This window comes from Solanum verrucosum, unplaced genomic scaffold (genome assembly GCF_900185275.1).
Source record: "Solanum verrucosum unplaced genomic scaffold, falcon-dt-bn FXZP01000229.1, whole genome shotgun sequence".
Classification (NCBI taxonomy): domain Eukaryota; kingdom Viridiplantae; phylum Streptophyta; class Magnoliopsida; order Solanales; family Solanaceae; genus Solanum; species Solanum verrucosum.
In genome coordinates this window covers 3596159-3621967 of record NW_026020011.1, presented here as the reverse complement: position 1 = coordinate 3621967, position 25809 = coordinate 3596159, and the positions used below count along the sequence as shown (strand labels likewise).

The 25809-nt window shown below is 33.5% G+C and overlaps 2 protein-coding genes across 3 annotated transcripts; one reads left to right on the top strand and one right to left on the bottom strand.

Moving 5' to 3' along the window:
- Window positions 1-705: 705 nt before the first annotated feature.
- On the bottom strand, window positions 706-10464 carry LOC125820227 (truncated transcription factor CAULIFLOWER A-like). Its single transcript, XM_049499656.1, has 7 exons — window positions 10234-10464; window positions 3537-3615; window positions 2381-2436; window positions 2212-2311; window positions 1950-1991; window positions 1204-1245; window positions 706-1112 (listed from the first exon to the last, which is right to left on the bottom strand). The coding sequence occupies exons 1-7, from the start codon at window positions 10416-10418 to the stop codon at window positions 1011-1013; spliced, it is 606 nt and encodes a 201-aa protein (XP_049355613.1). The 5' UTR covers window positions 10419-10464; the 3' UTR covers window positions 706-1010.
- A 3523-nt stretch (window positions 10465-13987) lies between these two features.
- On the top strand, window positions 13988-23715 carry LOC125820225 (protein MADS AFFECTING FLOWERING 5-like). 2 transcript variants are annotated; one of them, XM_049499654.1, is made up of 7 exons: window positions 13988-14337; window positions 20852-20930; window positions 21916-21971; window positions 22041-22140; window positions 22638-22679; window positions 23275-23316; window positions 23419-23715. In XM_049499654.1, the coding sequence occupies exons 1-7, from the start codon at window positions 14153-14155 to the stop codon at window positions 23530-23532; spliced, it is 618 nt and encodes a 205-aa protein (XP_049355611.1). In that variant the 5' UTR covers window positions 13988-14152; the 3' UTR covers window positions 23533-23715. The 2 variants fall into 2 exon arrangements, with proteins under 2 accessions (XP_049355611.1, XP_049355612.1); XM_049499655.1 differs by having other exon boundaries at window positions 14129-14337; window positions 20852-20921.
- Window positions 23716-25809: the final 2094 nt, after the last annotated feature.

Below are 25809 nucleotides of genomic sequence, written 5' to 3'. Positions count from 1 at the left end.
TTGATATTTATATTTTTCAATTTCGGATATGCTGACAGGGGTGTATCTAGAGGGGGTGTCGGGTTCACGTGAATCCATGCTCCCCTTTCTAGATTATATATAGTAGTGTTATATTTTTTATAAAATATTTAAATATAGATGTGTGAACCCACGTTCAAAGTATCATATAATAATACGACGATGATTGGGTGCACCCATCTAAGTGAAGATATAAATTTTAATCTTATATCTTTCTTGTCTTTTACTAACACCTCTCTAAGTGGTTATTGGTTACACATTTGGTGTTTCAACTAATTATTCTTTTGTTTTTTTCCTTTAATCTTTCAAAATTTTCAAGTGTGTTATATTGAAAATTCCTAAAAAAATTAGCACTGTAAAATTTTTATATAATTAAATCAAATGTGTATATTAAAATTTAAAACTAGTAGCATTATATGTTTTAAACCTATAATTTTTAAAATTTAATCGTTCATATTAAAAATCTAAAAGTCAAACCGATCAAATTTATATTTAAGATACATTTTTTTTGTAATTGTGCACCCATCTTGCGGAAATCCTAGACACGCCTCTGGACAGGCACAAATAAACACATCATCATGGGTATAAAGTTAAATAAACACTTCAACATGTGCATAAAGTTAAATAAATAAATAGACGCAAGCTTCCTACTTGACACTTTGCTTCGAACATATAGGAAAGCTAAGAAACCCAACTTAAATGACACATATATTTACTTTTGCAGTATTCCTCTTCACAAAAAAGTCATAACAATCTCCAAAGAAATAATGTGCAGGGTACTTGTGAAGAATGAATTTCAAATACATTATACAACTTAAAGAGGGAAAAATAGGCATATAAGTCACCCTTTAGTATATGTTCAAAGTAGAGAAATAACTTAATCATCATCCAATGGAAACAAGAACAAGGATGAATAATTAGTTTTATTAAACGAATTTTGCAGGTTCCTCTGGTGCACAAGCAAGGCTTTTCGACGAATACAACGATAATCACTAGAGGAAATTCAGGGTAACTCTCTGTTGTCCACTAATTATGTGGGGTGCTGGAAGGTCAGACATCTCATTCACTTTTGTGTTTTTCTTGATACTAGCTATCTGTATTTGGCATAATGCAATATATTGTTAGTTAGAAAAAGATGAAAAGAGGTTTAATTTGTCACAGCAAATTTTGTGAGGTAATATTTACATTGTCCTCCAGCTGTTTCTTTTCCTCTTGCAGCAGTTTTCCCTGCAATAACTAAAGGGTATCATGTGCAGTCTATTGGAAAAATTAATATGATATTAAAGATATCTGATGAGAACTGACTATTGATTATAAACCTACATAGAGCTGTAGAAAGCATGTAAGCCTATTAACTCCGTCGACTTGTATGAAATTTGAACAAAAGAGACGACTAGTTTATAAGTCCGGTAGTCAATTAAGTCTTAACATACTTTAGACCAGCCTATCAAGAAATGGACGAGGACAAGTGGATGTTTTGTGCCTCCTTTTCCACAATAAGCTAATCGACTATATCAAGATTACATAATTTGTGGTATCAACATGGCATGCAAGCACTAGTGACTAGTACTAGTTGAAACCAAGGATGGTGTGTCCTATAACCCCGGAAAAGAGGAAATGTTTCAACTACAGAATTGTACATGTTGCTCGGATCCTTCAATAATTTCTGCCGCACTCTTGTCAGATCCTTGAAAATGCATAGTTTTTGAAGGACTATCTTTGAAGAGTTTGAGCAAACATAGGATGAAAAGAAGCTATTTTTTTCTGATGTATGAAGGTTTGAATAAGATAAATCTAAATCCAATGCATCTAGATCTGAGAGTCAAAGTTCAGGGAATCAATGCCCTGCTGCGTAGAGAGCTCACAAGACAGAGACGGATAAACCAAACTCAGGACTTCAGGAGAAACTAGCAGTGGAAATGAAAATTTACCTTCTCATGAAGATCCTTAGCACATTCAAGCATCAAATGTGTCTGCACAAAACAAAACTATTTAGTGTTGCTTCATTCTGAGGTACTAATTGATAACCAGATTATAATACTGAAGTCGGAACATTATTTTAAAAAAGAAATGTGAATTCTTGTAGAAGACAGAGCAAAAGTAAGAGGTGTAGCCAGTGGCGGAGCCAAGATTTCCAGAGTTCCGATTGATGCAATTCCTATAGGGGGAAGGTACAGAGGGAAGTAGAAAGACCTTTCTAGATCTGACTTTTATTAGAGCAGTTTGAAGTTCGTTTTCCAAATGCATAAGGTCAGTCACAGTGAGACCATCAGCATTTGTTTCCTCGAGTTGCCTGTCGAATTGAGACAGCAAATAAGTGGTATAAGCTTTAAGAAACAAAAGTGAAGAATAAGATTGGTACCTTTCTGTTGTTTGTAGCAGTTCTCCCATTGTTGTGAACCCTGAGTATTTCGAGTGCTATTTCCACCTCAAAATGATTGGAAAACTTTCAGCGCAAACAATGTAAGTATGATTGTCCAAGATAATATTGAATAACACCCAAATGATTATTGTGGATACATTGCGAAATACATGATGAATCGAGGATAAGTTACTAATCAACCGTAATAACTTAACATGAATGAACAACTATTCAGAGCATGCTTCCAGGATTTGATGAAATACTATGCATGTCTAGCATAACTCATTTTAGTCTAGCAACACTGAGAATTTTTTTGATAGGTACATATACATTTTAGTTGAACAACAACACAAACTTTGATGCACTATGATGAAGAGTAAGCATTATTATAATTTGGCCTTCCCCATTCAGGGAGGTGGAATACCAAAACTATCGTGTATGTATAAAGATTCTATTTGGCCATAGATTTTGGGGGTAGAGTTTCAAAAAAATAATAAATGAAAACATTGCTTGTTCATGAAATTTGTCTTCAATTTTTTTTCAAGTTCCAAAAACTGGTCTATAGCAATTTTTGGATGAAATTTCACTTCCGCTAACAAAACTTCGATTTTTTTTTAAAATAAAATGCATCTTCAATTTTTTTTCAAGTAAAATGTCCATACACAACTTTAAATTCCAAAATTCCAAAAAACTATTTTTCAACAAACTTCAAAAACTCATTTCTTTCAAGTTTCGACTAAATCTATGGCCAAACACTAGCTTAGATCCTGTTTGGATGGTCTTCGTTTTAAGTGCGCTTTTAAGCCAAAATATATTTTAAGTGCACTTGTTTTTAAGTTAAAATAACAAATAAGCCAAAAATCACAAGTCAAAGATTCCTAACTTATGGCTTATGTTTATAAACCATAAGTTATAAATCCATCCAAACAGAGTAACTTCGGACCTCTGGAAATAGTTCCGTCTAGATATTGATCAGTTCCGGAATAGCTCCCCTTTTTTTCAAGGATGCAAGTTCAAAGTTACTTAACATTAGACGGAGGTAACCAAATTAACTGAGAACTTGAACATAAGGACAAACAATGCACTTATTTCATGCATCAAGAAAGGATTCTAATTCATCAGAATATAAGTTGACAGCTGTCAACTAATCAAATACCTCTGCGACCTGGATTTCTGCATTGATCTCTTTTTCGGCATCAACATGACTTTCATATCGTTGAAGCATCCCTGACAGACTGGAAAAAATATTATCAGATATGCTTGTTAGTTGTTGGTGGGTAAGTACAAGGAAAATATCACAGGGAGCAGATCATGTTGTATAGGTTTAAACTTAAGAGTGCACCAGAAAACAAACATATTTTATGGTGTTCATTTTCATTGGGCATTAGGCACTAAACCATCCAAAATACCTTCTTGATGAACAAATAACAAAAGGGAAGCCCTCTTTTAATTAGTAAGATATAGGTGGCGGGGGAGGATTCAAAACTAGGTTTCCTAAAAGCTGAACTACATGATCGCGCAACGGCCAAAAAGCCGTTGCAGCTTGTAGGGTCTCAAATCTTTCTTCCACTTTCAATACCTGTCTCAAATCAGATTCAGTTAGTTTCTCCCTTCGTGCAAGCACTTGGTTCGCCCTTGTTTGTGTTGCATTTTGTGATCTTTTACTTCAATCTGCATTTTCCGGATAGCGGAGACCCAATGTTGATATTTGATTTGAGTGTAAGCTCTCATTTATTCATTCATATGAGATTAACTTTGTATCCAACAGCTTGGCACTATTTGTATATGTAGCTCAAATTAACCCATGAGAAGAATTCTTTTTTACGATATTCTTATAAGAATTCAGGTGTTTGATACGGGTGTGGATCTAGAGGTTTGATCCTCTATGATCTAAATTTTAAGATTTGGGGGTACGGATCCAAGTGTTGGGATTCGGCTAAAAATAAAACTAAGCATATGCCTAAATTGTGGTGGACTAATAAGAAGGAAAGCAATGCACAAATATTTGAGAGCAAGTTTGAATATGTAATTATTAAGTACATATGCATGTCCTTGTTTTTTGGTGTAACATGGTCATTGCAAATGATATAGAGGTCATGATAGACTTCTTGAGTTCATTACAATTACGCAGTGACATTTGACTTGTAAATATCTTTAAAATCACCTTCTGGTCGCGAACTTTTTAATACAAATGTCTTTTTAAGGATAAGAAGAACATATCCCTAAATTATGATTTACCACCCCTAGTTTTTTTTTTTGTTTTTTTTAGAGAAAATGGTCAAAAGCCTCCCTAATCTATATCCAGATTTCCAACTACACATTTTAACTTTATGAGAGTCCTATCACCCACATGAACTGTTTATAACTGTAATAATTACCTCCCTAAATGCTTAGTTGGCAATGTGAGTGTATTTCACTCTCTTTGAGAGAGTGAACATAAAAAACTATTACTAAAATTTTATTTTTAATATCTTTTTTTAATAAATATATGTATAAATATTTATTTTTCTAATTTATTTTCTTTCTTCTCCATAGCAATATAAAACAAATCTCTCCATCATTCACCACCTCTAAATAGGTGTTGCCACCACCATAGTCGTTGCTGCCACCCCATTTTTACCGAATTCTTTATTGTTAATTCCAAACAAATTTTTGAACTCATGTAATACTCTTGCAAAATCAATCTACCTAAATAAGTAGAAAGAATTAGAGGAGGAAAAAAATCATTGGATGGTGGAGATGATGAAACTAATGGGGTTGGAAATCATGAACAACTTGGAGATATTATAAATGAAGATGATAAAGATGTGCTAAGGTGTTGGATTTCGATGTAAATTAGGGAAGTGATAAAGATGGAGGTGGAGGTGGTAACAATGATTTCTCATATGACAATGGTGAAAAGGATGGAGGCCCAACGAATTCACCTTGTGAGGAAGATAAAAAAATAAAAGAAGACCCACAATGTATCCCCTAATATTTTCCCCAAATCAAGCTTTCACAAAAAAAAGTTAGGGCTGCAAAAAGATTGAAGAAGAAAGGATGAAGAAGAAGGAGAAAAAACTTTTTTCAAAAGTTTAATTGGTGAAACACACGTGTCAAGCGTGTGTGCCTCACCACAAGGCAGATTACTGGTTATCACGTTTTAAGGGGGTATTTAATCCATTTTAAAATAGTTTAGGGGGGGGGGGGGGGGTAATAGGACCCCCGTAAAGTATAAGTGTGTAGTTGAAAATCCGAATATAGATTGGAGGGGTATTTGACCATTTTCTCTTCTTTTTTTAAATATTCAGAAGACATTATATGTCTCTAATTTCTCTATCGACTTTGGTCAAAGTACCCAAAATCTATTGACCACACTTGGTACGAATTCCACACCCGCATGCACGTCGTGTCGACACGGGTGCGACACTAAGAATCGGTGCAGTTTAGCATTTAATCAAACAACTACATATGTTTAGTACAAAACTAATAATTATAAGCATGAATGACAAATATATGAAAAAAGAAATTGGATAAAAATTTACGTTAAAGTGAAATATCAATTGTCGTCTCTTCAGAAGAGGCTCATTGTAATGGAAAAGTATGTCTTAGAACCTTAGTGACGATACTAAATCACACATTAGGCGAGACAAAGTGATCAACACGTTTTGCGCCTCGCATCGGGTCTTACGCGCGCCTTTGATAGCACTGCAATTAAGGTATTTGTAGAAGTAATGTACTATATTCTTATGTCGTATGTTGATGAATTTATTATCTTAGTTAATGGTTATATCTCAATATTTGATGGTAATCATCTAAATTCAAGTGTAAAAAGAGGTTTATATGTATTATTTTGTGTTATTTTAACCAAGGGAATTTGGTGTGGCCTTCATTATGATTTGCCTAATATTTTGGTTTTTTCTTTTGATGTAGATATGTTGAGGTCGAGGACGAATCCATTTCATGAGTAAAAAAGTGATACGATTTTAGAACGTCAAGAATAGTCGAGAAGAATGTTGACCCATGCTAAAATCAAAAGTATTCACGGATTGTTGCAAGTTGAAGTGACTTCAAGATATGGTTAAAAGATGCTTAAAGAGCCATATTGAATAATTTTGCGATCTCAATGACTCAACTGAAGATTGGGTTGGGGGTTGGGGGATCCATGGCCTTTGAAACTCAAGTCTAGTACATTGCATTGTGGCTTTGGTTGTGCCCCTTTGTGATGTTGTCGAAGCACCTAAGAGGTACTTGAAAAACTAACGTAGGAATATGAGGCACAAAACTCGAATAAAATTAACAATCTAACTTTGACGCGCCGAGAAATTTATTGAGCAAGTGCGACATGTTGGCATGCTGGCAAAGTGTTGTAAGTGGCTTGAACTAACGCATGCATTAAGCCACATAAATTAAAGCTTCCTAAAATAATCAACTCAGCCCCACACGTTGTGAAAAGTTTATCAAGCAAGGGGTGTGCTAGTCTAGCAAATAGAGGAGAATTTTAGTTTGGAAAGTTTCATCTTTTCTTAGAATAATAGGCTTTATATATGTGTTTGCGTGTGTGAGAGCGAGACTCATTTTTGGGAGGAGATAATTAGATTTTGACGATTGAGAAACCCATTAATCCAGAGGTAAGAAACTATTTATCCTCGAATTAAACTTAAGTGTGTACTTTTATGACGGTGATTCCTTCCATTCTACATCTTTAGGTTCTATTATGATTCTCTTGGTTGATTGACTTTATTAGGATAAACACGTGTTTATCAAGTGGAGCCAAGACTCGGGTTAGAACGGTTGGAGGTGACTCAGAACATTTCCCAGTTGAGATGGGGCTGCACCAAGGATCAGTCCTTAGCCCTTTTCTATTTGCTTTGGTGATGGATGAGTTGACGCGGTCTATTCAGGAGAAGGTCTCATGGTGTATGTTATTTGCGGATGACATAGTACTGATTGATGAGACGCGGAACAGAGTTAATGCGAGGTTGGAGGTGTGGAGACAAACGCTGGAGTCCAAAGGGTTCATGTTAAGTAGGACCAAAACAGAATATTTGGTGTGCAAATTCAGTGATGCGTTGGATGAGGCAGATGTGGAAGTGAGACTTGCCACACAGATCATTCCTAAGAAAGAAAGTTTTAAGTATCTTGGGTCTGTAATCCAAGGAAGTGGCGACATCGACGATGATGTCACACATCGCATTGGGGTTGCTTGGATGAAATGGAGGCTTGCCTCTGGAGTCTTGTGTGATAAGAAAATTCCACCTAGACTTAAAGGTAAGTTCTATAGAGTGGTAGTTAGACCGGCCTTGTTGTATGGAGCGAAGTGTTGGCCAGTCAAGAACTCACATGTTCAAAAAATGCATGTTGCGGAGATGAGGATGTTGAGATGGATATGTGGGCACACTAGGAGCGATAAGATTAGGAATGAGGTTATCCGGGAGAAGGTGGGAGTGGCCTCTATGGTGGACAAGCTGAGGGAAGCGAGACTGAGATGGTTTGGACATGTAAAGAGACGGTGCGCAGACGCCCCAGTGAGGAGGTGTGAGGGGCTGGTTGTAGAGGGTACGCGGAGGGGTAGAGGTAGGCCTAAGAAGTATTAGGGAGAGGTGATTAGATAGGACTTGGCTCAGCTTCACATTACCGAAGACATGACTCTAGATATGAAGGAGTGGAGGTCGCGTATTAAGGTCGAAGGCTAGTAGGGTTAGCGTTTGTAGTAGTCCTAGCCTTGCACTTGCAGTTCTTGTTTGTGATACCTATAGCCTTATGTTGTTTTCTGCGTTTCACTTCTTACATTATTTTATTGATGTTATTGTCTCCTTTGTTGATTATATATTGTCTTTCTTATTGGATGTTATGTTTTATACACTGTTTTCATCTCCTTTTACTTGGATTTGATGTACTTGAGCTAAGGGTCTTTCGGAAACAGCCTCTCTACCTCCAGAGGTAGTGGCAAGGTCTGCGTACACTCTACCCTCCCCAGACCCCACCTAGTGGGATTTCACTGGGTATGTTGTTGTTGATGTTGTTGTTGTACTCAAATGTTATGATTAGATTTAGATTATTTCATTATTTGAATTATTTATCCAATCTCATCTTATAAAGATTAGGTTATGTTAGTTCCTTAAGTTTAGGAGAGTTAGTTGCACTCTTTTGATATTTAGGTGAAAGATATCATTGAATAAAATTCATTCAACTTTTGCTTATATTCTCATAGGCTAAGCCTATCGATCAATTACTCTTATTACCACAAACATTCAATTGAGGTAAAAGATCTTTCTTTTTGGTAAATATCCATTGGAATGTTATCTTATTGTTTTGAGATAATGGTCAAAGCCACATCTAAACTATCACTTTTTCTTGAGTTTCACACCCTAACTATCAGTTGCTCCTTTTTCCTACTTGAACTATCATCATTTGTCTTAAAACACACCTCAACTATTTGTTGATGATGATAGTTTAGATAGGGAAAGGGAAGATCTGGTAGTTAAAGTGTGTTTTAATGCATAATGGTGATAGTTCAGATAGTAAAAAGGAACACCTTATAGTTGTAAAAAGTTGATAATTCTTGTGTGTTTTCGATCATTAACTCTTCTATTTTTATTAAATGATTAGTGTGAATTCTATTTATACCATCAAACTACTTCACCTCAACCAAAGTCTCTCATCAATTGTGGCAAACTTAACTACTTTTGGAGATTGAAGTGAAGTTTGTTCCAAATAGGATTGTCTTATCATAGTTATACATCCTTGAGATACTATTAGAACTAGTTATGGTTGAGTGCAAAGGGATCACCACATCCATATGATCAAGTTCAACATCGAAGCAATTGGTGGTTCACCCTTAGGATGCAATGTTAAATCGTGCACACTTGATATGTTGCAATACATATCTTTCAACACGTTTTGATATTTCATTTGCATTAAACAAGTTATCCCAATTCATCCATGTCATTGAAAGGCGATAAAAAGTGTTGTTCGAAACTCAAATCGACAACAACCTCTTGTCTACTAATGCTTCATCATCCTGATATGAACTTATATATGTATGCCAATGTTGACTACGCGGACGATCCAATTGATAGAATCTCCACTTTAATGTGACTTAGGCAATATGCACTTGAGCAAGATGCATCTCAATTCTCATTTTTGATATTGGCCCACCATATTAAATTGTCCATGCACCAGCCAGATGTTCAACCTTGAACGTAAGAGGGTGGATAGTTCCACATCAGCCCTTAACTTTAAGAGATGGGTGGTGTCTTTAATATGGTTTAGACAATCCTGAGCTAACTTTGGATCTAACTTTGGAGGTTGAGTTAGGTAGCCCAAAATCCATTCCTTTAACCATTGTTATTAGGATTAGATTTAGTTTGATTATTTGAATATTTTTTAATCTAAGCTTAATTATCTATAAGATTAGATTAGGTTAGTTCCTTTAGAGCCTATTTGGATGAGCTTATAAAAAGTAATTTATAAGTCAAAAGTTAAAAATCACAAGTAAACTACTTTTTACTTTTGACTCATTATAAACTTTCCAAACACCTCTTAAACTACAAAAAGTGCTTAAAATCCAAACAAGCACTAAATTTAGGTGAGTTAGTTACACTCTCTTGTTTTTAAGTGATAGTTATGATTGAATAAAATTCATTCAAATTGAGGTAAAGCTCATTGTTTTTCCAAATAGTATTATGTTGACATCATATCACATGCAAAAAATGTAAACTCTCTTATGCAGATCACTACCAAAAACTGCACCGCCAGAAATCACACAGTTAATAAACGTGTCAATTTACAAACTATTCGTCTTCCTAACAGATCAACACGATAATCGAGGAAAAATTGATATGCATATCTGATTATTAATAAATCAAAACCTGTTATTGCTGGAGAATTCATGGAGCCTGCCACGATTCGAGATGATAACAACCGCAACATCGACATCGCAGAGAATGGAAATTTCTTTTGCTTTCTTCAATAAACCTTTTCTCCGTTTACAAAAAGCAACTTGCCTGCAGTTTTTATCTTGGATTCGCTTAATTTCTACCTTTCTTCGCCCCATTTTTTCGCTGATGAAAAGCCCTAATCCACAAATTTCATATCTCTAGAAGTTTTAGTATCATCGCCGTTGCTCCCATCCAGCTCTTTCTTTTTGTTTGTGTGTGTGTTGTTACAGTTACCATTTTTGTTGTTTTACTCTCTGCAGTCTGCACTCCAATTAAATCTCTTGGGTCCCTTTCCGTCCTCCATTTTTTTTTTTTTTTTTTGACTTATATCAGTTACTAACACTTTGTTTGGATCATTGTTACTTATTATTTCATAATGTATTGTATTGTATTATACTATATTGTATTGTGTTATATGATAGATATGATGTTTGGCTAGACTGTATTGTTTGTTATTGTTTAATAACATTTTAATTGTTTGGTTTAATTGTATCGTACTGTATTGTAATTTATAAATTTACTAAAATATCTTTAATTAGTTTAGAGTAGGAGGTTTGACTAGAATTAAATAATATAAAGTAAAGGGTAAAATAGTATTTTGAAATATTATGTAAAAATATAATTGGAAAAAGAAATTAAGTAACAATGGGAACACATCAAATCGGTTGTTCCATAAAATAGGAGTTTTCATTGTTACGTAACAACGAAATTTAACAATATAATACAATACATTTTAAGTAACAATCAAAACAAACGCTGTAGGTATAATAACGATACAATACAATACAATGGATAACAATGATCCAAATCGAGTGTAATTGTAATAATTTGGTGCAAGGCAAGGGGAAATTAGATAACAAAATGACTATTTAAGCTAACACTGGGGTATGAGAGGGAAGTAATAAAAAATATCTTGACAGAATTTATTTATTTTTTTGGAAAATTTATACAAAATACACTCTAATTTGTAATATTATACGTCTTATCGGATTTTAAGGTGTTCAGATACATCTAGATCACATCTATTTCGAAAAATATGAGGTCAATATTACATTTAATTTGTTCTAAATATACTTTAAAATTTAAACCAAGTGAATTCGCATATATTTGAGACATATAACAATTCTCGCCTGCCTTCCTTCCTTCTATCTCGTTAACCACTCTCTATGTACTATATTTCTCATATAGTAGAAAAAAATATTAATAAGTGATAAGATACATAGTATTTTAAAAATAAAAATCTATATCTTCATATTATTATATATTCTATGTATCTAGGTGTATCTTTCTCGTATATTTTGATATTATTATATAATTTAAGTTGAGTCGTTTGATTTCTATAAAATTTATGTTAATTATGAACTTACAAGTTATATCTTAATTTTTTATCTTTAAATATAAGTTGCGGAAGATAATATGTTTTATATTTTAGACACTACATAATTTAAACTAAATATATTCTAAACTTATATGCAAAAAATAAACCATAACCATGAATATCCCAACCCACATTTTTTTATTAAAATAAAAATAACACTAAAAGTTAAACATCACCCAAAATGGATAAATCTGTTCACAAACTTAAAGATAAGTATGTGATTGGCTAACGTTAGTTTTGTACTGGAAATTGGGACTGCTGCAGAAAAAAAGACAGTACTTCCCTGAATTACAGCTTATTGGATGGAATTTGGTCCAAAGAAAGAGAAAAAAAAGACAATTGAAAGTACTTCATCCGTTACATTTATTTTGTCCTTATGCAAAAGTAATAATTTTTCGTCTCAATTTATATGAATTTGTTTGAGGTGAAAAATGACAAAAATATTTTAAATTTTTTTGGCTTAAAATAAATCATAAAAAATTATGTGGTTATGAATCATCTTCCTAATCCTAATAATATTTTTTTCTATATAGATTTTGTTAAATAAATTTCTATAATTTAGTGACATTTTAAGATATTAAGTCGTAAACATCTGCATTTAAATTAATTTATGAAGATTTGTGATCCAGAACAAAAGTTTCGTACGAGTATAATATTCATAATTCAATTACAAAGCAAATGAAAGAAAATTGCGAGGGATGTATGGTTTGCAAGCTATTCATAGTATAGGAGATTTACCCAATATACATAAAATGCTCACTTTAAGGATAAAAATTGTGACAAAAATTACAACGTATATGAATTATCCTGAGGTTAAAAAAAATAATCAAATCTTTTACATAATTGACTAACTTATTAACGAAGGATATATCTTTTTTCCATTTTGAATAATTTGTTGCCTAAATATAATTGTTTGTAAGATGACATTTTCTCCACGAACATTCAATTGTTCTATGCGAGCTTGAACAATCATGCATGCATCCCTCTACATGAATACGTATACAATTCAGTCGCAAGCATGCATCCCTCAACATGAAAATGACAATATAAATACGTTTGAGATCTGAACTAATTCAAATTCAAAATCAAATTTTCATTTCGAAGAGATAATCACAATAAGTTAAGAATATGTTGATAGTACGTAAATAAAACAAGAAGAGGTGTTTAATGAGTAAATTTTTTAAAAAAAATTAGAGTTTATTATTCTCTTTGTTGTATTTTAGGATACTCTCTATAAGAAATTATTTATGATTTTATCTTATAACAATCATAAATAGTTATTCTTTTGAACTACAAACTTCATATAAATTGAGATAGAAAAGTATTACTCTAGTAAAAGTTTTAATTACAGGATAATATTAAAAAAATACTTTTAATTGCTAAATAAACAAGGAAAAAAATCATCTCACATGGCAAATAAATTGGAAGCATGTAACCCAACTACAGTGGACAGTAGTCATCCTCCAAGTTTGTGGACGAATTGCATTTATTTTGGAGTAATATTTAATTTTATATTATTATTTATTTAATAAAAATGATCTAATTAGATGTTTTTTTTAATCTGACATAAGTTATATATACTCTATCTAAATTCATAAAATATAAATTTTAAAAGTTTTTGTCTTCTTCGACACAAATTTTAAGATACAAATAGATTATTATGTATCATAAGACATGAGGGTGTTGGATTGGTTTAAAAGTTGGTTAAACATATTTTTAAGTCAGTTTATGACTTCTAAAAGTGTGACAAATATAAAAAATAACTTAAAATAAATTATGAAGTGTTTGACAAAGTAAAAATTGATTTAAAATAAGTCAGAAATCAAAAGTAGATATCCCCTCTTTTTATTTTTTGACTTAAAAGTCATTTCAGTTTGACTTCTTATTTTTGATTTAAAAGCTATTTTTTTAAACCAATTCAAACGAGCTCATTAACATGTCTATTGAAATTAAACGATATAATTTGTGTTATATATAATAATAATAATATATAAAATATAAACTTTACCTTGCAATATATTTTAGATCATTTGTTTATCGACCACCGATTTGAGGGGCGGCGTCATAGCCCAGTTTTGCCCCCTCTATTTATTATCCATCCTTACGTAATAAAGAAAAGTCCTAATTTATTTAACGAATCAATTTTTTGTATATATATATATATATATATATATATATATATATTATTTAAATTGTTAATATGTAAAATTATATAATATAATTTATCTAAACGTTATATTAATTTTCCCTCTTGCATTTAAAAAACAGAGAGAAGAGGAAAAAGGATGGAGGACGAAAAGGGACCCAAGAGATTTAATTGGAGTGAAGAGAGTAAAACAACAAAAATGGTAACTCTGTAACAAAACACACACACACACACACAAAATAGAGCTGGGTAGGAGTAACGGCGATCATACTAGAAACTTCTAGACATCTGAAATCTGTGGATTAGGGCTTTTCTCCGGCGAAAAAATGGGGCGAAGGAAGGTAGAAATTAAGCGAATTCAAGACAAAAACTGTAGGCAAGTTGCTTTTTGTAAACGGAGGAAAGGTCTATTGAAGAAAGCTAAAGAAATTTCCGTTCTCTGTGATGTCGATGTTGCGGTTGTTATCATCTCCAATCGTGGCAGACTCCATGAATTCTCCAGCAATAACAGGTTCTTTTTCTGATTTAGTTATGTATAATTTTCATAGACTAGATCCATTTTGATACGTGTTGAGTTGTTAGGAAGACAAATAGTTTGTAGGTTGACACGTTTTGATAACTATGAGCTTTCTAGCGGTGCAGTTTTTGGTGTTGATTTTAGTGATATGCATAAGAGAGTTTACCTTTTTGCATGTGAAATGCAGGATGTCAACCTAATACAATTGGGAAAATAACGAGATACCTCAAAGAATATAAGCAACTCTTTTAGGAGTAATAAGTACTTCATAGAGCCTAAAAGAGCTTGAGAATATAAGCAAAACTTAAATGAATTTTATTCAATGATAACAACAACAACAATAGCCCAGTGAAATCCCACAAGTGAGGTCTTGGGGGAAGAATGTATGCAGCCCTTACCACTATCTCGTGGAGGTAGAGAGACTGTTTTCGAAAAACCTTTGACAGCTCAAGTGCAACAGAACTCACAAAACAAGAGAAGGAGACAATGAAGAGAATATAACTAATAAAGGAGAGTGATTACAATCGTTAAAGAAACGGAGGGAACTCGCAAAATCTCGTTCAAGAGATGAGGATTGCCAAAACTATATTAAAGAAACCACCCATCCCGTGAAGGGTCGATGTGGAACTCTACTCTTCACACCCTCTTACGCCTAGGGCTGAATATTTGGTACATCAACAATTTAATATGGGGGCCAACATTAGAAATGAGAATTAAGATGCGTCTTGCTCTGATATCATGTTAAAGAAATGGATCTTGTGCCTAACGCAATCCTTAAGCTAGCTTAAGAGGCGAGGATTGCCTAAACCGCATTAGAGTAAAGATTCTATCATTTGGATCGCTAGTGGTCAACATTGGCATACACATAAAAGTTAATGCCAAATGACGAAGAATTGGTAGGCGAGAGGTCACTAACAATTTGAGATATCGAATACCCTTTTTAACTGCCTTTTAATGTTTCATGCTTGGGACATGCATGAATTGGGATGGTTTGTTAGTGCAAATGAAATATCATGACGTGTTGAAAGATATGTATTGCAACATACCAAGTGAGCACCGATATAGCATTGCATCGGCAAGGGGTGAACAATCTATTGCTTTCGATGGTGAACTTGAACATATGGGTGTGGTGATCCCTTTGCGCTCAATCGTATCTAGTTCTAATAGTTTGTCAAGGATGTATCTTGTCTATGATAAGACAATCCCATTGGGAACATACTTAATTTCAATCTCCTGAAAGTAGTTAAGTTTGACACAATTGACTAGGGATTTCAGTTGAGGTAACATTATCTGATTGTAGAATATATAATCTGGGCTACTCAATTAATAAAAATAAAAGAGTTTATGATCGAATATACACCTAAACTATTGGCATTTCGCGACTTTTAGGCCTTAACTATCTGTTGTTCCTTTTTTCTACTTAAACTATCACCATTATGCATTAAAATGCACCTCAACTATCACTTGTTCCCTTTTCTTACCTAAACTATCACCATCATTCATGTATAGTTGAGGTGTGTTTTAATACATAGATGATGACAGTTTAAGTAGGAACATGGAACATCCGGATAATAATTGATATACACGTGTTTATCCTAAGAAAGCCAACCATCCAAAAGAATCATAAGAAAACACCAAATATATAAAGATGCAAAATGGAAGGAATCATCATAAAAAAAAGTATACTAAGTTCAATTCGAGCGATAGATATTTTCTTACCTCACGAAGGGCTTCTGAATTATCAAAATATTATTATCTCATCCCAAAGATGAGTGCCCCCCCCCCCCCCCCCCCCCCCGCAATATATACAACCCTAATTATTCTAAGAAAATATGAAATTTTCCAAACTAATATTCTCCTCTTCGCGAGACTAGCACACCACTTTAGCTCGATAAAAATTTCTTAATGCATAGGGTTGAATTGTTAACTTCAGTAAGCTTCAATTTATGTGGCTCAATGTCTGCATTAGTTCAAGTTACTTGCAGTGTTTTGCCAACATTCTAGCACGACACACTTGCTCAATAAATTTCCCCAGTGCGTCCAGTTGTATCAATTCTAGTCAACTTTGAGTTTGTGTTCATATTCCTACATTGGTTTTTTAAGCAGCTCTTTGGTGCTTCACCAACATTAAAAAGGAACACCAAAGTCAATGTAATGTACTAGACTTGAGTTTTTACCCAAAGTCTAGGCAATTGCACTCCCCCTCCCGCAACCCAATCTCCAGTTGGTCATTGAGATCGCAACATTATTCAATATGGCTTTCTAAGCATCTTTTAACCATATCTTGAAACATGTAACAACCCATGAATACTTTTGATTTTAGCATGAGTCAACATTCTTCTCGACTGTTCTTGACCTTATGAAATCATATCATTCTTTTTCTCGTACTTCATAAAAAAATATCATTCTTTTTCTCATAAAAAGGATTCATCCTCAAGCTCAGCTTATCTACATCAAAAGGATAAAAAACCAAAATATTAGGCAAATCATAATGAAGGCCACACCAGATTCCCTTGATTGAAATAACACGAAATAATACACATAAGCCTCTTTTTACACTTGAATTTAAATAGTTACCATCAATAAATATTGAGATACAATCATTATCTAAGATAATAAAGTCATCAACATGCGACATAAGAATATAGTACATTACTTCTACAAATACCTTAGATGCAAAGTTATCAAAGGTGTGCTTAAGCCTCGAAACAAGGCTCAAAACGTGTTGAGCGCTTTGCCTCGCTTAATGCGCTTTAGTGTCGTCATCAAGATTTGTAAGACAATACTTTTCTCTTCCAGTGAGCCTCTTCTGAAGAGGTGACACTATACATTGATATTTCACTTTATTGTAAAAATAATTCAATTTCTTTGTTCATATTATTTGTCATTCATGGTTATAATTATTAGTTTGACTAAACTAACATATTTGTATTTTTTCTCCCTTTGCGCCTTTCTTCATTAAAGCCCACACTTTATTTGCGCTGAAACCCAACAAACCTTAGAGCTTTTTGTACTTTTTGATTTTGATAACCACGACTTAGATGTTCAAGGAATCTCAAGCATTATGATGAACCAATTCACATTATAATCCAAGGCTTCCTAAATGAGATTCAAGCTCCATTTCTCGTTCGTGCTACCATTCCAACAGGTGTGTAGCATGAGATGAACTCTTTCGAAGGTTCATTGAATGATTCACACTTAATAAAAAGTAATCAAAGTGCTCGTAACTTCTTTGTTTAGCTATGAGTGGTTTTTTAATACCTGAATATTTGGTTTGATACCTTGCTACTAATTTTTCTTCTGCTTCTGGTAAATCAAAAGGTAATCTTTCATACTTGTCCAGAAAAGAATTTTTTTTTTGATAACCGAGAAATCCGTCTGTGACCCGCCCTTTGGACTAATCACAAACTTCTAAACTCGATGGATAATGGGCCCGCCCCTCAACCCTTCTCCACTTAAATACCGAGCTTCGCTTTGCATGGTGTGGGGCTTGAACCTGCGACCTAAGCCACAAATCCTCCACCTTTTGCCACTTGAGCTAGGCTTTGGGGGCATCTAGAAAAGAAATTAGAAAAACGATAAACCTGATGGGTTACATAAATTCCACCCCCAAAAACCATATTTTGATTGTGCTTCCACTATATTAACTATACTTGAACTGTTAGATAATCATAGTCGATTATAACATCACTGTGCCCATCGCTATTACAAAACTATTTGTGAGATTTTCACCTCATACGGCTCCTCAGAAGTCACAAATAAATCTAAGGGCCCTTCCCTATTCTTCCTCTTGATATGTTTGTCAGGTAGAGTCAAAATCTCTCCTAAGATCCCAAATTAGACCATGGAATTATGTCTGCTATATTTAAAACTAATAAATAAGTGTTTTGGAATTCATTTCAACTTTTAAGAATTTTAAGTTTGCTTTGTGTTGTAGGTGTAGTAGTGTCGGTTTGGGTTATAATCCTCCCCTTAGAAGAAATTCTTCATTTTTACAACAAAATGAGGAAGTCATGCACAAGAGAATCATTAGGAAGATTTGTCTTAATTATAAGCATTATCATTAATGTGCTCATTAGCTTAGAAGGGGCCTTCTACAATAAAGAGACCGTAGAAGCTTGTTTTTTCTTCTTTGTGGAAACCTTTCTCTCAAGTGAATCTAAAATTTGATCATCAGGTTAAAAAATAATTCCCTTTGTTTGTTTGCTTTGGTATTTGTTTTCTCAACTTGCTTTCTAGCAAGTTGCGGAAATGAAGATGTTGCGATGGATATGTGGGCATACCAGGAGAGATAGAATTAGAAATGAGGATATCCAGGATCAGGTGGGACTTGGGTTAAAAAAGAATTCCCTTTGTTTGTTTGCTTTGGTATTTGTTTTCTCAACTTGCTTTCTAGCAAGTTGCGGAAATGAAGATGTTGCGATGGATATGTTGTCATACCAGAAGAGATAGAATTAGAAATGAGGATATCTAGGATTAGGTGGGACTTGGGAGTAGCTTTGTGGAGGAAAAGATGTGGGAAAGCAAGAATGAGATGGTTCGACATGTGAAGAGGAGATGCACTGATAGCTTAGTGCGGAGGTGTCAGAGGTTGGCCATAGATGGTTTCATGAGATGTACAAGTAGACCAAAGAAGTATTAGGGGGAGGTGATTAGACAAGAAATGAGTTACTGGGTTGTACTGTGCAAGCAACTGATGAGGTTGATGATGTTGCCTTGATACTTCGTACGGAAGGTAGTCATTATAGTTTTCTCCAATTAAAATGATAGATTAAGATGATCCATTCCTGACATCAGGTGTAGGCAGAATACCATCTCCATTATGAGCCACATTTGTTATGTGTCGAGGACGATCGTTATTGCATGAAGGCTTACTATGAAGAAGCTCGCATTCCTCTCTTACGTGGCCTCCTGTGTTACAATGAGTGCAATGTAAGAGGACAAGCTGACAATCCTCTCTTACATGTCCTCCCTTATTACAATAGGTGCAACGTTTATTGTTCCTCCACTTTTCTTTTCTGTATCCACCTTGAAAATTGTTAGTTTGGACAAGCATGATAGATGCATTATAGGAATTTACCTCTAGTGGTGCAAATTTGATGGGTAGAAATCTTGCAAATACTTCTTCCAAGGTAGGAACATATGGGCTAGGAAGGATTTGGTCACGAACTGAGATTAGGTCTCCCACAACCCAATCCAATATTATTACTATTTTTGAGTAAGTGATCTTCAAATCCTTGACCTATGAACCACAATTCTACATAGGCTTCCCAAGAGGTGTAATTACCACTACCATCTAACTTTATAGTAGTAATTACATGAGATAGTGTAGATGAAACAAATGACTTAACATTTTCAGAAGTCTGATTATCAATTTATCTATAACCCATTTTTTTCCCACAAAAAAAAGTACGGAGGAACCAAAGAAGTAGAGTCTTTAACAAATATGAGAGTTTGACATTTGAGAATCAAAGATGTAATGAACCAGATGTAAGAATGATTTTTTTCCTTTGAACGAATATTCAGAAAAAACAAAGAGAACCAATTATACCAGAATAAGAGGAGAAAAGGAAATATAGGAATTTGGATAAAATTTAAAGGACACGAAGAAAGAGAGAGTTGAGACTCGACAGCGGTTTGATATGGTTGTTTTAGCAACAAGTTAATCGATTCCTCCGTTTTTTTCTCTCAAATTCTTTTACCAAAAAAGATATGAACATTCAGAGAGAAGGCTAAAACCAGTGCTCGGATACCATGAGAAATTAGAAGAATAAGAGGTGATATTGAAAATTGAATTAATTGATTATTCCCTTAAGTTAATAGGATTAAATAGTTGTTACAACTTACAAATAATGTAAATAAGGAAAGAAACTAATAAATATTAGACAATGTCCTGACTGCCTAATTATAGAGATTAGAGAATATTCTCATATCTACACTATCTAATTATATCATATTTGAATATTCTCATATTTGCATTATCTAATTATACCTTATTTAATAAAATCTAATATCAACATCAAGTTTCCGCTATCCGAAAAATGCAGACTGAAGTAAAAGATCACAAAATGCAACACAAACAAGGCCGAACCAAGTACTACTTGGTCAAAGGGAGAAACTAATTAAATCCAATTTGAGACACGTAGGGAAAGCAAAAGAGAGATTTTCGACCCTACAAGCAACGAGATGGAACGGCTTTTTTGCCGTTGCGCTAACTTGTAGTTTAGCGATATAGTAGGGTTGCCATTTCTCAAACTTTTCTATAATATAGGGTATACTTTTAGGGAACCTAGTTTTGGGTTCCTCCCCCTTCAACCTATACCTTATTAATTAGAAGATGACTTCATTTTTGTTATCCGGAGGTATTTTCGATGGTTTAGTGCCTAATGCCAAAGAGATTGAACACCATTAAATATGTTCGGTTTCTGGTGCAGTCTTAAGTTTAAACCTATACAAATTGATCTGCTCCCCATAATATTTTCCTTATATCTGATAATATCTTTTCCAGTTTGACAGAAATACTTCAACGATATGAAAGCCACGTCGAAGCAGAAAAAGAGAACTCTGCAGAAATTCAGGTGCCAGAGGTATTTGATTAGTTGACTGCTAAGTGCTATCAACTTATGTTCTAGTGAATTACAATCCTCTCTTGATACATGAAATAAGTGCACTGTGTGTCCATATATTTAAGTTATCAATTAATTTGGTTACTCTGATGTTAAGTAACTTTGAACTTGCATCGTTAAAAAGAGGGAGCAGCCTTGAACTGATCAATATCTAGACGGAACTATTCTGGATAAACTTTGAAATACATGTAATTCCTGCTTTATTAAAAGGTCCAAAGATACTAAGAGTTTGTTTGGATTGACTTAAAACTTATGACTCATAAGCATAAGCCATAAGTTAGGAATCTTAACTTATGATTGTTGACTTATTTTTGTTATTTTGACTTAAAAATAAGTCTATCCAAACAAGCTCTAAGCTAGTGTTTATCCATATATTTAAAAATAGTTTTGGAACTTGAGGTTGTATTTGGACAGAGAGATTTGAAGATGCATTTTTTTTGGAAAAAATTGAAGTTCTATGAGTGGAAATGAAATTTCACCCAAGAACTGCTCAAGACCAGTTTATGGAACTTGAATGAAGACAGATTTTCTAAAACTGACCAAATTTCAGGAACAAACAATGTTTCAATTTATTTTTTTCTGAAAATCTACTCTAAAGTCTATGGACATACGGAAGCTATATATACATGTTAGCTTTGATGTGCCACCTCCCGGACTGGAAGGTCCAAATTATAATAATGCTTACTCTTCATCAAAGTCATGCTGCTGTTCGACTGAAATGTACCTACCAATAACACTCAATAGTATTTCATCAAATCGTGGAAGCATGCTCTGACTAGTTGTTCATTCATGTAGCTAATACGGTTGATTAGTAACTTATCACCAATTCATTGCGTATTTTGCAATGTATCCACAAAATCATTTGTGTGTTATTAATGTTAACTTGGATAATCATACTTACATGTTTTGTGCTGAAAGTTTTCCAATCATTTTGAGGTGGAAATAGCACTCTAAATACTCAGGGTTCACAACAATGGGAGAACTGCTACAAACAACAGAAAGGTACTGATCTTATTCTTCACTTTTGTTTCTTAAAGCTTATACCATTGATTCTCTGTCTCAATTTAACAGGCAACTCGAGGAAACTAATGATGATGGTCTTGCTGTGACTGACCTTATCCATTTGGAGAACGAACTTCAAACTGCTCTAATACAAGTCAGATCTAGAAAGGTCTTTCTACTTTCCTCTGTTCCTCGCCTGGTCGCCCCTATTTGAATTGCATCATTTGGAACTCTTGAAAGCTGTCACAACGTCATGTGTTCTAATGCTTTGTTTCATGATTTATTTTCTAATCCAAATAGTATGAAACCATAATTATTTGTTAATCCCTCCAGCTATATCCGGGGACGGAGCCAGCTTGGGCCTATGGGGTTCATCCAAACCCCCTCCGGCAATTTTTTTTACTATTTATATATGGTTAAAATTATTTCTATGTATATAAGTAGATGTGAACCTTCTTCAGCTAGTTCGTGTGATTACTTCTTCACATTTTTAATACAAATCTTGGCTCTGCCACTGGCTATACCTCTTATTTTTGCTTACTTTTGCTTTGTCTTTTATAAGCATTTGCATTTATTTTTTACATAATTTTCGACTTCAGTATTATAATCTGGTTCTCAGTTAGTACCTCAGAATGAAGCAACTCTTAATAGTTTTATTTTCTGCAGACACATTTGTTGCTTGAATCTGCTAAGGGTCTTCATGAGAAGGTACGTTTTCATTTCCACTTGCACATCCCACTGCATCTTCAGGGCAGCATTGATTCCCTGAACTTCGACTCACAGATCAAGGTGCATTGGATTTACGTTTAGCTTATTCAAACCTCATCTGTCAGAAAAAATGTTGCTCGAATTCTTCAAAGGCCGTCCTTCAAAAGCTAAGCATTCTCAATGATACGACAAAAGAGCGGCAGAAATTTTTTGAGGGTTCGAGCAACATATTTTCATTCACTAAACTGTACAATTCTGGTGTTGAATATTTCCTCTTTTCCAGGGTTATAGGACACACCATCCTTGGTTTCAACTGAGGACTAGTCACTAGTGCTTGCATGCTATGTTAAATGTCACAAAACATCCATTTGTCCTCATCAGTTTCTTGATAGGCTGGTCTAAAGTATTAAGTATGTTAAAGACTTAATTGACTACCAGACTTGTAAACTAGGCTTCTCTTTTGATTAAATCTCATACAATTGTCCCCGCTCCTTCAAGTAGACGGAATTAATCAACAGTCAATTCTTATCAGATATCTTTAATATCATGTTAATTTTTCCAATAGACTGCACATGATACCCTTTAGTTATTGCAGGAAAAACTGCTGCAAGAGGAAAAGAAACATCTGGAGGACAATGTAAATATTATCTCACAAAATTTGCTCTTCAGTTCTTGTATGATAAATTAGACCTCTTTCATGTTATTCTAACTAACAACATGCATTATGCCCATAATGCAGATAGCTAGTATCAAGAAAAACAGAGAAGTGAATGAGATGTCTACAGATTTCGCCGACTTTCCAGCACCCCATATAATTTGTGGACAACAGAGAATGACCCTGAATTTCCTCTAGTAATTGTCATTGTACTTGTCAAATAGCTCCTTGTAGAGGCCCCAGGAGAATAATCTAGGAAATGAGCCAAAGTCAAGATGTATCCGGAGATAACTAATACTGTGCAGCGTCAATAAAACTAATTATTGTTTCTATTTGGATGATGAACATTTAGATTTGTACAATCACTTTGTTGGGAACATTTAGATTTCCTCTAAGTAATGCTCGTCTTAAACTTCAAACAAAAATATCGGAAATTTGGATTTGACAAGCCTAACATCAGCAAATATTATCAAGGTTTTCCCTTTTTTTTTTAATGAAGTACTCTTCCGTCGCGATCAACATGGCAGTAGGGAAGGATTAAACTTCTTGCCTTCAAAGTGAAAAAGTATATCAAATGTCTTAAGTTTGGCTTTGACAAGTTAAATTTCAGGCAAAAATGTCTTAAGGTAGACTTAGCTTGAAGAGTAAAGAAGAATTCTCAGGCTATAATATTAAAGGCTTTTTAAAAAATTGAAGAGCAATACTGCAAAATGAATTCAAAATTTAAAATCCTTCATATATTTATATTTGATGACACTTGGCTAGTATCAAGTGTACCAGTACTATTGTACTTCACTCATTACTGTACCAAAAGTTATTGGAGGAAAATCTCCTCCGCTGAGAGTACGTAGGATATAATATCTAATCTAGCAAATCACTAGATGTGAATGCAAGGGTTGGAAGCAGTGGCGGAACCACCTTACTGAACCCTTTGGCGGAAAATTATATTGTACATGGTTAAAATAATTGTATAGGTATATATAGTAGATGTTGAACCACCCCCTTCGGTTACTTCGTGTGTCTAATTTTTTAGATTTTGAAACCCCCTTATTGAAAATTTTGGCTCCACCACTGGTTGAGAGTAGGGGTCCACGGTCAAATAGTCAAGGGTTGCGAAAAAGACTGTACTTAGAGCCCGTTTGGATTGGCTTAAAAGTTGGTCAAATCTACTTTTAAGTCAATTTTTTATTTCTGGAAATGTTTGGCAAATATAAAAAATAATTTAAAATAAGTTATGAAATATTTGACAAGGTAAAAAATGACTTAAAATAAGTCAAAAACCAAAAGTAGGTCTCCCTCTACTTTTTATTTTTTGACTTAAAAATTATTATTTTAAACCAATCCAAACGGGCTCTAATTTTCTAGAATGTTACTTAGTTTGTGAAACTTTTTTTTTTTTTTTTTACTTTCATAGAGAAGTCTTTTTTTATTATTATTTTTATAAAATTTGTTTTTTCTAGAGAATATATTTCAAAATAGTTTTATTAAACAAACATAATTTAAAAAATATCATTTCAAAACTGAAAAGCATTTTCCAGAAAATGCTTATATATATATATATATATATATATATATATATATATATACACCTCTTAAAATTTACAAATTGGAAGCAGTGGGCAATACATTCAAACTGGAATGGAGACTTTGATGGACGGCCTTATAACCTGAGGTAATGGTGGAGAGCTAGAGGCCAAAATATATGATAAAATATTAATTTTTAGAACTTAAAGACTCAATAACTAAAATCTTAAATGGATAAACTTCAAATTCCGACTCTGCTTCTTTTGTTTCAAAGTTTAATCATTCAGAACAATAAAATTCAAACTTTATAAAAAGAACGAGAGTAAAATCAGTTCGTTGAACTTACATATAATTGATGAAGAAATGAAGAAATGTAATGCAGCTTATCTTCTCAAATGATTTTTCCACTATTTTAGACTTTCCTCTCACTGTGGGTTTTCCGTACAAAATACGATTTTTCTTATTGAGAAACCATAATACACTTATTCATGCGCCACATATATAGGTAAACGTGAAGGTTTTTTTTACATTAAATAATAATATAGTTTATTATATTAAATTAATTTAATTTATATATATATATATATATATGTCATGATGAAATGTAATTGTGTTTTGGGTGTAAATTTGAGTGAAAATAGTTATCAAATATACTCTTTACTTGTCACTTTTAACATATAAAAAAACAAGTACAATATATTTTCTCCCTATTTTATATTCGCATTAGTTACTTATTCATCAAATTATTTTTCAGATAGGCTAATATTAAATATCAATTAATAAAGATAGTATGGTAAAATAGTCATATTAATTATTATTTTCTTAATAGACACATTAAATTCAAATGTGATAAGTAAAAATGCGGAGAGAGTATTTGATATTTAAGTGAAATTAATCTATTCTATTAATTGTCAATAATTTAAAATTTAAAAATTAATTATTATATATATA